Here is a 12,605-nt window from a genome sequence, read left to right on the forward strand (position 1 = left end):
TTATAAAAGGCAGAGGGTGTGTTCTGTGGGCTTCTGTGGGTTCTAATGGGTTTCCTGAGAAAAACCTGAGGGTGTATAGAGGCTGTGCTACAAATGTAACTGAGTAGAGGGTAGGCCAGGGCCAAGACAGAAAGGATGACAGTGTCCAAAGTTTCAGCTGTAGAGAACTGACCACCCAAATGTTAAGTGTAGACCCTGTGGTAGTTCAGATCACTCGCTTCCCTCATCCCTGGCTCCAGCCTAGGGCTGGTGATCAGGGGAGCAAGCTTTGCATCAAAGCCTGACCCTTCTGCCTCTTTTTCCTCACTTTTGCTCCAGGGTGAAAGCCAAGAAGGGCGTGACCCTCCTAGGTACCAAGTCACGAAGTGGCCAGTGGCATGTGACCTCGGAGCTGCTGACTGGGGCAAAGCATTCAACAGCCACTGTGGATGTGTCCTGGGCTCAGGGCACACCCCTACCCCCCTGGTGAGTTTCACTTCTGTAGAGCAGGCACCTGGGGGTTGGGTAGCTAACCTCCATGGAGAAAAATGGACTTTCAGAGTGCTGGGGTGGTGGTGGTGGTCATCGTCGTCGTCGTCGTCGTCGTCGTCATCGATTTCCAGGAATCAGAAGTGGGATTCTGGGGTTGGGATACCCCAGTGGGTTGGGGAGACTCCAATGGCTGAGGAGAGTAGCTACTTATTCCTGCTACGGCTGCAAAACCCTGCCCTTCATCTTCTATCTCCCTCATTCCTGCCCTGCCTTGCAGGGAGGGTCAGGGACCCCTGGAGATCTTGCAGCTGGACTTCGAGATGGAGAACTTTACCAGCCAGTCGGTGAAGCGAAGGATCATGTGGCACATAGATTACCGAGGCCACAGTGCCCTGCCCGACCTGGAGCGAGTTGTCACTGAGCTGACGGTCATCCAGAGGGATGTGCAGGCCATCCTGCCCCTGGCCATGGTAAGCAAGTCCATGAGTTCACATGCGTGTAGTGGGGGGGGGGGTTGAGAACATGTACATGTGATGGGGTGGCATGGAGAGCAGAGAGTAAGGACCACTTCTGAGACAGTGTCTGTGGACCTGGGCATGTGCGCACCACAGGAGGCAAGCACAGTTCCAACCCATAGAATTCTCTGGAAAGGGGCTGCTTAGGAGAGATCTTCTAGAAAGTGTCTGTCCCCTCGAGTTTTTAGAAGCCATCAGAGAGGAAGTACCCATCCCATCTGAGATGAAGAGGGGAATGTGCTCTAAAAGGACCCAGCTCCCATAGGAAAAAAGCACATGGAGGGGATGGAGTGGTTTGTTCAAAGGGACCGTGGATGTAGCCATCTCAGTGGAATGGAGGGTTGGTGACCCACTCAGAGCACTGTGACCAGCCAGGAGAATGTGTTGATGTCACTCTGAGAGCTTTGGCTCAGGGGAAGGGATGTTCCTTGGAAGCAGGGAAGCCTTCCTCAGCAGTCCCTCTGTACTGATCATCTGAGGAGGAGCCCAAGGCTTGGCAGAGGCAGGCCTGTGCACACATGTGCCATTTCCCCAGAGAAATAGATATCTGAGGAGTGGGAGCAGCTAGGAACCTGGGTAGCAGGTGACAGACATGACCCTGGAGACAAGCATGCAGCAGAGCTCCTACCCCCCTTGCCTCCCTGCAGGATACAGAGATTATCAACACTGCCATCTTGACGGGCCGGACTGTGGCCATTCCTGTCAAGGTCATTGCCATTGAGGTGACCGGCCTTGTCCTGGATGTTTCTGCCCTGGTGGAGTGCCAGTCTGAAAATGAGGACATCATCAAGGTGGGTCTATGGGAGAACAGAGCCCCCAAGCTCTTGCAGGTCATCCTTGGAAGTGGTTTACATCCACCCTGCTGTGGACCAGCAATTGCCCCTCCTCTCTGCTATCCTGAGCAGCACCCCCCCCAACTCAGTCCCACATGTGTGGATACCCCATGCAGACTTACATTCCCTCTCCTAGTGCAAAGGACCACTTCATTCAGATCTGATGAGTTCCTGGCAGAGTAAGATAGGCCAAAGGGGGAGAGGTAGTGTTGGCAATATAATCCCAACTTGCCAAGTCAATATTAAGTACTGCATAAGACAGATTCAAATAAGGTAAAAGGGTGGATAGTTTTACCCTGAGTCCTGGGCAGGAGGGGGAACAGGGTGAAGAAACTGGAGCTGAGGAGGGTAGCTTCAGGAATAGAGGATCAGACACACCCCAACACCTACAGCTCCCCTATGGCCCTCCCAGCTGTGACTCTCTCCTACCCCCAGATGCTCTCCAGAGACCAGCTATGTCCATCTCCTCCTTAGCTCAGGACACAGAGCATTTATCTGACTTGATGGCCCCTCCACCCCAGAGATTCCTGGCTTGCTCTTTCCCTAGCTTTCAAGAGGCAAGATGGGACAGGAGACAGTGGACAGGTGGCAGTGTAATGCAGCCATGGTGCCCATGGGGCGGGCCAGCCTCCAGTAAGATGGAAGCAAGCGATTGAACAGCTGGGTCTATCTTCTGCTCCCCTGACCTCTCCACTTAGAAGAGTCAGGGCCTGGGTGTACCATCCTGCAGCTCACTTGTTCTCTGCACTCTGTCTCTGATTTCCCTAGGTTTGGGGAGCCTGGGGAACCTCTGTTCCAGGCAGAATGTCTTCTAGAGAGATGGAACAGAATTTAGCTCACATTCCCGTTCCCTCTGTCGGCTCCTGTGGCTGGGATGGGGCCAGGTTCACCTACTCCCAAGAGCCTGCATGTAGTGCTTTCTCAGCCACAATATTCCCCCATCCTGTGATGGCTAAGACACCAGCAGGACTCAGAGGGATCTAAATGAACTGCTACAAATCTCTGTGAAATACAGTTTTTTAAGTGGAGCCTGCTAACCTTTAAGTGGAACTCACCAGTCTGTGGTTGGAATCCCCTGCCTTCCAGGGTGGGAGAGGAGCATTCCTGTTTCCCTCCATCCCACCTCTAAAGTGCTCAAGGAGCTAACATCCAAGGGTTTGGGGTAGTCTAGGGATCCATATATATGGATGAGATATTTCCTAGTTATACTTCTATTGCTGTGCTAACATACCATGACCAAGGAAATTTACAGGAGTTTATTGGGAGATGACTTAGCTTTTTATTGCAATGACAAAACACAATGACCAGGGAAACTTACAAAAGAAAACATTTAATTTGGCACTAAGGTTGCTGAAAGTTAGTCTGTGACCACCATGGTTGTAAGTATGGCTACAGTCGCTGAAAGCTTACATGTGATCCAAAGTAGGAAGCAGAGAGAGCACAGTGGGAATGCTGTGGCCTTTTGACACTTCAAATCCTGCCCCAGTGACACATCTCCTCCAGCAAGGCCACACCTCCTAATCCTTCCTGAACAGTGCCACCAACTGAAGACCAGGTTTTCAAATATATGAGTCTATAAGGGCCATTCTCATCCAAACCACATGGTATAATCCAGCAACCCCATCACTGCAGAGGCTTTGGGATGTGGCCAGCTCACTAATTACATAGTAACTTCTCCAAGACTCACAGAGGTGCCCCAAAGTGTGTTCGTGCAGGAGTGTCCGGGTGTGTGTGTACATGGGATCTACTTTAGGGTGTGCCAGGTGTGTGCATAGACATCCAAAGCCCCATGCACCTACCCTGAAGCCCTGGCAGTGGCTCTCTGGGAAGGATAGAACACTGCTTCCAGCAACATATCCCCAGTAGGCACGTAGGTTCCATGAAGGAGCCTCTAAGCATAGTGTTGCTAGCCAGGTGGGTACACATTTGCATAAACACTACGTATCAGTGGCCACCATCCACCCGCCTGTGCTCAGGCTTTTCTGATTCCAAATTTTCCTTCCCCATTCCCTCTCCTCCATACCTTCCAGAAACAGCCCTTCATTTGAAATTAACTAGCTGCCCATTCACCTAGCAAGTCATGCTACTGTGGCATGGAGGAGGCATGGACCTGTGTCTTAGTCCAGCTTCTCTGTTCCACACTGCCCAGTTAAATTCCCCCTGTGTGGTGAACTCCATCTGGCAGACACTGAGTTCCAGAGCTCTAGGTATCCTGCAGTAGAGAGCAACCCTGGGAAGCTCCTCCCCTAGCAGTCCTCTCCACTTCCTCTCCAGCAGCTTTGCTGGACCTATAGTCAGACCCAAGTGCCCTGAATGTCCAGCAGGAGGACCTGGGAGGCAAGCCATGCCCATGCTATATGTTCATGCCTTTCCCTAGGTATCCAGCAGCTGTGACTATGTGTTTGTGAGCGGGAAGGAGTCTCGAGGGTCCATGAATGCCAGAGTCACCTTTCGCTATGATGTCCTCAGTGCCCCCCTGGAAATGACAGTCTGGGTCCCCAAGCTACCTCTGCACATCGAGCTCTCAGACGTTCGCCTCAGCCAAGTGAAGGGATGGAGAGTACCTATCCTTTCTGACCGAAGGTACAGCCCCAGCACATAGTGTAAACATGGGATAGTAGTCTGGTCTGCACTCATGTAAGGCCCTTGGTGAACACAATCTGAGGTCAGTGATGCAAACAGCATCCTTGTATTGAGCAGCCTCTGGATTCTGGGCACTGACAGGTATTTGAAATATGAGGAGAGTGTGACCAGCCAGGCTCTCAGTCCAGCAGGGTGGGAAGACATGCACACATCCAAGAGCATGGTGGGAAGCTTTGGCAGGAAATGAAAGAGCATGAAAGAGGGAGTCCCTCTTTCTCCGGAAATAAAGCCAGGCTTCCTGGAAAAGATAGTTCTGGAGCTAAGTCTTAAAGGACAAGGAGACAAGGGTCATCTGGGGACCCATAGGCACCCTTGAACACAGTGGCACACACTGCACCTATATCCCCCAGCCAGGGATACCCACACAAACAGCGGCACACACTCTATATCCACTGGCCCCAGATGGGCACCAAGGACAGACTCCTGGGTCCATAGGCACAGGTTCACCACAATACACCGGTATACACAAGCTCCCTGGCCACGATGCAGGCTTCCATACCTCAGTGCCCATGTACATGTATATTTACCATGGGCATCCATTCAGAGCTGCCCCAGTAGAGCCCAGCAAAGGCTCTGTTAGCAGCAAGGGCTGTAGAGAGAAGCAGGGAGGGAAGGGGGAACTGGGCTGCATTTGGGGCTGTGGTAACTCAAACAGCAGGAACAGTAGTGGACTCCCTCCAGCCTGAATGTGCCCTTCCATTGTTAGGACTTTGGTTAGCATGCAGCCTTTGCTTCAGGACTGGGACATAGCCTGGGACTCTGCTTTACCAACCAGCTGCAGAGCAGTGGCCAAGCTACTTTGAGTGCTGAGGATGTAGGAAGCCCTTTGGCCAGGTAGCATAATTTAAATCCTGGTTATGTCACTTACTAGTAGTGCAACCTGATGCTACTTATTTAACATCTCATTTTTCTCATCAGTGAAATGGGCAGTATAATACTTGGCTGGATAGCAGTAAGGATTAAATTCATTAACACAGGTTAAAAAAAAGAGAGATCTCCATATGAATGGGTGTTTTGTTTGGTTAATTCTAACAAAGCACTAACAAGCATATTCTCTAATGCACACTCCCCCCAAAATCAGGGCATCTCCTGATTTTAGCATTTTTCAAACAGTGGAGGCTGAGGATTTCTTAAACCATTAAGTCTAGGTTCCCTTTTGCTTAGTGTCTCTGTGTGTGTGTGTGTCTGTGTCTGTGTGTCTGTCTGTGTGTCTCTCTTTCTCTGTCTACACAACAAGAAGAGACTATTCATGCAATAGAATGCTTGCCTAGCATGCACGAGGCCCTGGGTTCAACCCCCCAGTACCACATAAAACCAGGAGTGGTAGTGAAGGCCTGCACAATCCTAGCAGTTGGGGAAGTTGAGGCAGAAGTATCAGGAAGTTCAAGGGAGTTCTAAGTCTTTTTCTTTTGAAAAAGGCAAATAAGCAAAAGCACCAGGAAGAAACGGGCTTCACCACTTGGCTCAGAAATCTCAGTTAAACATCAGACTTCCTCACTTATCATGCATGTTCCACACATGACCACAGGACACGTCAGCTGAGCCTGGTTCAAGAATCCCTTCTTGCTCCAGTTTAAGGCTCAGCACAGTGTCGCGTGCATGCTCAGTGCTGAAGAAAACAGCCACTGTCAACTGCTAGGATGGGGTGCCAGTTGTTGGCAGCCATGGTTTAGGAAGGCAAAAGAAGGACCCTCTCTCCAGGTGAGAGAGGCTGGGATAGCTGGTGGCTCCATACACAGTCACAAAGGACATACGCCAAGGAGGGTACATGCATAGACTGGCAAAGAGAAAGAGGTGCAGTGCAGTTACATGGGGAGAGATGTGTCTAAGCCAGAGAGAGCCACAGTGGGGTGCTATTAACCCCCCAGTCCTGACGTTGGCATTCCCCAGGTCAGCTCGGGAGAGCGAAGATGAGGAGGAAGAGGAAGAAGAGAGGAGGCAGAGTGCCAGCCGAGGCTGTACTCTGCAATACCAGCATGCCACCCTCCAGGTCTTCACCCAGTTTCACACGACATCTTCTGAGGGCACCGACCAGGTGGTCACCATGCTGGGCCCTGACTGGCTGGTGGAGGTCACTGACCTGGTCAGTGACTTCATGCGGGTGGGTGACCCCCGAGTGGCCCACTTGGTGGACAGCAGCACCCTGGCAGGACTGGAGCCAGGCACTACCCCCTTTAAGGTAGGAAAGGGCTCTGTCCCGGTACACAGCAGTAGACCTGGGAACCTGGGTTGTCCACAGATAGAGAACTCAGGTGTACCCAGGACCTTCACTTCAGAAAGCCACCCCAGTGACCCCCAAGAAACACTTCCTTCCCTCTACCTTGCACCTTCCAAGGTCAAGCTTCTTCCACTTCTTGGTGAAGTTCTCAGGCAAGCCTCAGCAGCCTTCATAGCCCTCAGCAGGGAATGTTGGAACAGGATCTGGGCTTTGGGTGTGGAAAGAAAGTCTTGTTGCTGGGTTACAAGGGACCTATGGGTGGCCTAAGAATTCAGCCCTTGCCTTCCTCTGTGACAGTGGGGTGACCAAGTAGAAGTCTGCCTTCTGAGAGCTTACAAATGACCACAGCCTGCAGACGTACTTTGTTTTATAAAGCAATTGATTCTGCAGTGCAACACCAGTTCCTTATTATCACTGCTCACCTCTCTCATCTGCATCTGCATTTCTGTTTGGTCCCTGGGAGACCCTGACTCTTCATTGTTCCCACTTATAGACCTATGGGAGAACCAGGAGTCCGGTACTCTCTGGCCCTTCTCCCCATCAGTGCAGGGGGTGCTCCCTGGGTGGGGACCCTGAGCCAGGCAGCTGCTTCCCAGCTGTCTCCCACCACCATTTGTTCTGTCATAGGTTGTGTCCCCCCTGACCGAGGCTGTGCTGGGGGAGACGCTACTGACAGTGACAGAGGAGAAGGTCAGTATCATACAGCTGCAGGCCCAGGTGGTGGCCAGTCTAGCCTTGTCCCTGCGACCCAGCCCAGGGAGCAGCCACACCATCCTGGCCACCACAGCTGCACAGCCCACCCTCAGCTTTGTCAAGCAGGTAACTGACTCCCTGAACCCCATCTCTACCTCCCACAGTCCCATCCGTCATACTCCTACCCCCCCATCCCTACCCCACAGACTCCCTCCAGCATGTCAGGTGTGGAATAGGACCTGGAGGCTCTGCTCCACTCTGAGCCATCAATCTTTAGATGAGGCCTTTAGATATACAAGGAGCTCTGCACCTCATTATCCAGTCCTTTACAGGGGTGGGCTGGGTTACAGTGTCCCTGTTGAGGGTCCTCTACAGGATTCTCAGAGGACTTGCTCCTCTTCCAGCCTCCAAACTCATCTCTGGATGAGTTTATAGTATACTAACACCTGTGTAGCATAGGTATTGGCTATAGGACAGAGGCGGAACCTGATGGATAGTGTTAGGCCACAGGGGTCCCTTGTCCCCTAATCTTTGATCCAGATCACTCTCTTTTCTCTGGGCTTCATTTGCCAAGAGTCAAACATAGAGATCTGGGATTACCTTGGTGACTGATACGGTAAACCCAGCCAGGGTCTTACCTTCAGGGCAAGAGAAGGGGGTGGGAGGGCATGACCTGGAAACCCTACCTTGTGTTCCCTGTCTTCACAGTGCAAGGGTCCTCATTGTACACCAGAGTGTACAGTCTTGAAAGTAGCATTTTGGGTGCTGAGCCAGGCAAAGCTGGTACCTGACTCCTGTCCCCTCTCCACTTTCAGGAAGCTCTGCTGAGTCTTTGGCTCTCCTACAGTGATGGAACCACAGCACCACTCTCTTTATACAGTCCCCGGGACTATGGGCTTTTGGTGAACAGCCTGGATGAACGGGTGGCCACTGTGACCCAAGACAAGGCTTTCCCACTGGTGGTGGCCGAGGCAGAGGGATCAGGAGATCTGCTCCGTGCGGAGCTCACCATCTCAGAGAGCTGCCAGAAAACCAAGCGCAAGAGCGTGCTGGCCACTACTACTGTGGGCCTACGAGTACACTTTGGGCGGGATGAAGAAGATCCCACATATGACTACCCAGGACCCAGCCAGCCCGCACTTGGAGGGGGCGAAGACGAAGCCCGAGGAGCTGGTCCACCAGGCACTGCCATCCCCGCCGGTGAGGTCCCTGGATTGGGCACTTCCGGGCCGGTGCCACCCACAGAGGACTTCTTACCGCTGCCCACGGGCTTCTTGCAGATGCCCAGAGGGCTGACGGACCTAGAGATTGGTATGTACGCACTGCTAGGAGTCTTCTGCCTCGCCATCCTTGTCTTCCTCATCAACTGCATTGTGTTTGTGCTGCGATACCGGCACAAGCGCATCCCTCCGGAGGGCCAGACCAGCATGGACCACTCTCACCACTGGGTGTTTCTGGGCAACGGGCAACCACTGCGGGTGCAAGGTGAGCTGTCACCGCCTGCAGGGAGCGCACTGGAAACCGTGCCTGCCTGCTGCCATGGTGATCACCACAGCAGTGGCAGTTCACAGACCAGCGTCCAGAGCCAGGTGCACGGCCGTGGGGATGGCTCCTCCGGGGGCTCAGCTAGGGACCAGACGGAGGACCCTGCTAGCTCGCCCACCTCAAAGCGCAAGAGGGTCAAGTTCACGACGTTTACCACTCTGCCCTCGGAGGAGCTGGCCTATGACTCAGTGCCTGCTGGCGAAGAGGATGAAGAAGATGAAGAGGACCTGGGTTGGAGTTGTCCAGATGTAACCGGAACCACGCGTCCGGCTCCGCCCCCAGACCTACACAATTACATGCGCAGAATCAAAGACATTGCATAGTTGGTGGCCTGGGGTGGCGGGATATCCCCACACACGAAGTGGCCTCTGGCTGGGACTCAGCCTGGACCCTCAGCTCACAGGGACTCACGGGGGCAGCTGAGTGGATTTTATAGTCCCTGCCCCTGCAGCTTTGGTCTGACCAGTTGTGGCCAGATCAACCTTGACCTTCTGCCCCCTGCAGGTGGAAGACTCCTTCCAAACCCAGTGTGAAGAAGGGAGACAGTTCTGCCCTGTTCACCCTTTCCAAACCTCATTCCATCTTAGACATCCCCACTGCCCCAAGAATGTGGCACCAAGGCCAAACTTGGGGCCAGGTGGGCCCACACTGTGCCCTGCCATGCCTCTCACGTCCCCAGTGGTGCCCCCTGTGCAGGGAACCCGAGTGGGGTCTTGTGTCACAGGCTGCACAAAGACTTTTCTTAAATCAATATTCAGGGATTTCTGTCCTGCAGGGTGGGAAGTGGTGGCTGCCTGCCTTGCCAAGGATCTTGCTGCAGACAAAACATTTGGGTATTGGGGGGCAATTGTGATGTCTGCTGGTTTCTGGCTATCTCCCAAGCCTGGAGCTGACTGCAGAGGGTCCAGTGCAAAGTAGGCACTTTCCCATGACTTCCTCTGCCCTTTAGACTGCGGGAGGGCCTGAGTTAGAGGGGTTTTCGTATCTCTCTGGCCAAACCATACCCACACAGCAAGCGCAGTGGGTAATGTACAGCCTGTCCCCACAGCAAGGTCAACACTACTGCGCCTTAGCCTGGGCTCTGCTCACTCCTGCTTCCCTCCATACCAAAGGGCAGGCAGCCACAGCCATCCCTGAGATGGAGGAGGCCACCTAGGAGTATTGCAAGAGTCCCATCGGGTGGGTGAAGGCAGAAGGGAGCTATTACTCTGCGCCTTCCCCATTCCCCAAGCCTCACCTCTTGGGTTCTACCCACCACTGTGTCAGTTTTTCATAAATAAATGGAAGGCATCAGCCTGGCTTGGGGACAACAGCTCCCTGCAAACAGACAGTACACAGAGGCTGGCTCTGTCTCATCCTTGCATGTTCGCCACAAAACATCATGGAGTGACACTGGCTACCTAAGGCTGGTGACCTGTTCTTCCTTCCCTTCATGTTGTGTCTCTTAAGACAGTTGGGTGCCATGGAGACACTGTCCTGGAAAGGTGGCTTTCAAAAAATGAGTCTTCTCCAGGGGTCTTCAGTGGCCAATTCAGGAGGAAGCTGGCCTTGAGTTTGGCTCAGGAGAGAAGTCTTGTGGGTAGGTATCTGACTTGGTATGGTAGCCAGAACATCCCAGCTTCCATTGTCTACATGGTGGAAATCTCTCTTTGCATCCACCATGACAAGGAGTATAGCCTTTCTTACCTGGAGGTCAGATGGGAAAGCCCTGTTGGATGTAGATCTCACTTTGAATGGGCAGAGCTGCTCTGGTCTTGGGAACATTTATAGGGTATCCTTAGGCTCCAAGAGACCACATCAGAGCATAGGCAGCAAGCCAGACAGGGACATCGCAACTCAGAAGATCCTGCCAGGGTAGCTGGCCAGCCCAGGCACAGGGCTATAGTAACTATATTGGGGGGAGAGGGATCTGTGGCAGCAGAAAGGGGTTGCAGTGAATGCCAGAAAATTTTTTGATGCACCACAGAAAGCCAGCTGGCTTCCAGGGGCACGTGTCCCACAACCCAGTCAGGGCTCTGTCTAGGGCCCATGGTAGTCACTGCACCTAGCAGAGATCACAAGCTCAGAGTCTCAGTAGATTTTTGCCAGGACCAGAGTCGAGCTTCTGAGGAAGGTGTGGGTGTGACTGGGGAGACTAGACATGGACATTCTACTTGCTCACCACATGTTTGGCAACAGAGCTCAGTGGCAAGAGGGGACCACCCCAAAAGCTGAGCACAGGATGGGGCTCATGTTCAGGTCAGGGTTCCTCATCAGAACACAAACACTTGCTGTGTCAGTCTACCTTACAGAACTCATGGAAGACCCTGAGAGGAAGGTGGAAGTCTCCATTACTTTCTTAACCCTTTGTGCCTAACGTTGTGCCTGGCAAGTGCTCATCAAATGTTTGCTGACTAGATTAAAGTCAAATGCAGCTTCAGTGACAGTTCTTCATCCTGGACTTGGTTGGTTGGTTTTTCCACACTGGGTACTAAACTGAGGACTGAGGGCATTGCATGTGTTAGGCAAGTCTTCTACCACTGAGCCACTCAGTCATCCTCCTTTTACTTGTGACTTACTTTGTTTTGTTTGACTGAGGCAGGGTCCTCACTAAGTAGCCCAGAATGGCCTTGAACTCACTCTGCAACTTGAGCAGGCCTTGAACTTGCAAGCCTCCTACCACAGCCTCCTGAGTAGCTAGTGCTATAGCCAGCATCATGGTTAACAGCATGGGATTTCCTGTACCAGGTTTTTTAGTATAGTCACAGGTGTCCAAGGCATCATCCCCTTGGAGTTTCCAGGGAGAGAAAGAGGGAGACAGAGATATATCTTCAGGAAGAATATTCCAGAGGTGTGGGTGAGACGTCACTAGCGCTAGACTTACTTAACACGTTAATTTCCTATTCTGTGCCGGGAGTCTGGGCTGCAATGTGGACCGGTCCTCGAGGACCCCACTGCCACCTGGGATAACCATAGAGTTTTGCCTTGCATGGAAAACAGGGGAAGTGAAGGAAGAGGACAGTAGAAGACATTCTCAGTGGGTATGGAGTCCCAGGCTGCTGCTCAACACTGCAGCCATGTCCCAGCCTCTGTCGGTACTAAGTCATTGACAATAAGGAACAAGGAGAGATCATCTATGAAAGGGATAGTGTGGGGGAGGGAGAAGGAGTGCTGTAGGGTCCCATGTGTTTGGGCATCATGATCCCACATGAAGTTTAGATGTTTTCCTCTGCCTGGGTGGTGGAAGGATAGGAGGATAACCAGACCGTGAGCTGATAGCTGCAGCAGACAGAATACAGCCCAGAGTCAGGCAAGAACAATAGAACCGTGCACACCGCACTGTGCAGAAGCAGGACTTGCCAGCTGCTTCATCCCATGTAGAGACATTGAGGAGAAGAATGAGCAACTGCTTGATTGTAGAAGACCCCATTCCCCCAACTCCCCAGAGCTGAGAATGCTACAGGCAGGCTCACACTTTTGCCAGCCAAGGAACTAGGGCCCACAGTGGAAATGAAGCAGACCGAAGCTACAGAGCAGGCTTTGGAATTGAGGAGCCCCCAGCTGTGCCTGCCATCCTGTCCTGTAATTTGTGACCCTTTCTCCTCATCCTTCACACTGTTCACACTGGAGAACTCAGAAGCAATCACTAGAAACCACTATGCATGACCCTGGAGGAATTCAAGCTGTAGCAGGCTTGACGGAAATGAA

General features: G+C 52.5%; 1 protein-coding gene across 1 annotated transcript in view; it reads left to right on the forward strand.

The window, feature by feature from the left end:
* Tmem132e (transmembrane protein 132E) overlaps positions 1-9,241 on the forward strand; it is a 54,271-nt gene extending 45,030 nt beyond the window's left edge. Inside the window, exons 3-9 of the mRNA XM_027426110.2 lie at positions 319-465; positions 749-941; positions 1,634-1,777; positions 4,197-4,402; positions 6,353-6,641; positions 7,308-7,499; positions 8,189-9,241. Coding sequence (XP_027281911.2) covers positions 319-465; positions 749-941; positions 1,634-1,777; positions 4,197-4,402; positions 6,353-6,641; positions 7,308-7,499; positions 8,189-9,241 — 2,224 coding nt within the window. The remainder of the gene's footprint in view (positions 1-318; positions 466-748; positions 942-1,633; positions 1,778-4,196; positions 4,403-6,352; positions 6,642-7,307; positions 7,500-8,188) is intronic.
* Positions 9,242-12,605: the final 3,364 nt, after the last annotated feature.

The sequence above is a fragment of the Cricetulus griseus genome, chromosome 7 (assembly GCF_003668045.3).
Source record: "Cricetulus griseus strain 17A/GY chromosome 7, alternate assembly CriGri-PICRH-1.0, whole genome shotgun sequence".
Classification (NCBI taxonomy): Eukaryota; Metazoa; Chordata; class Mammalia; order Rodentia; family Cricetidae; genus Cricetulus; species Cricetulus griseus.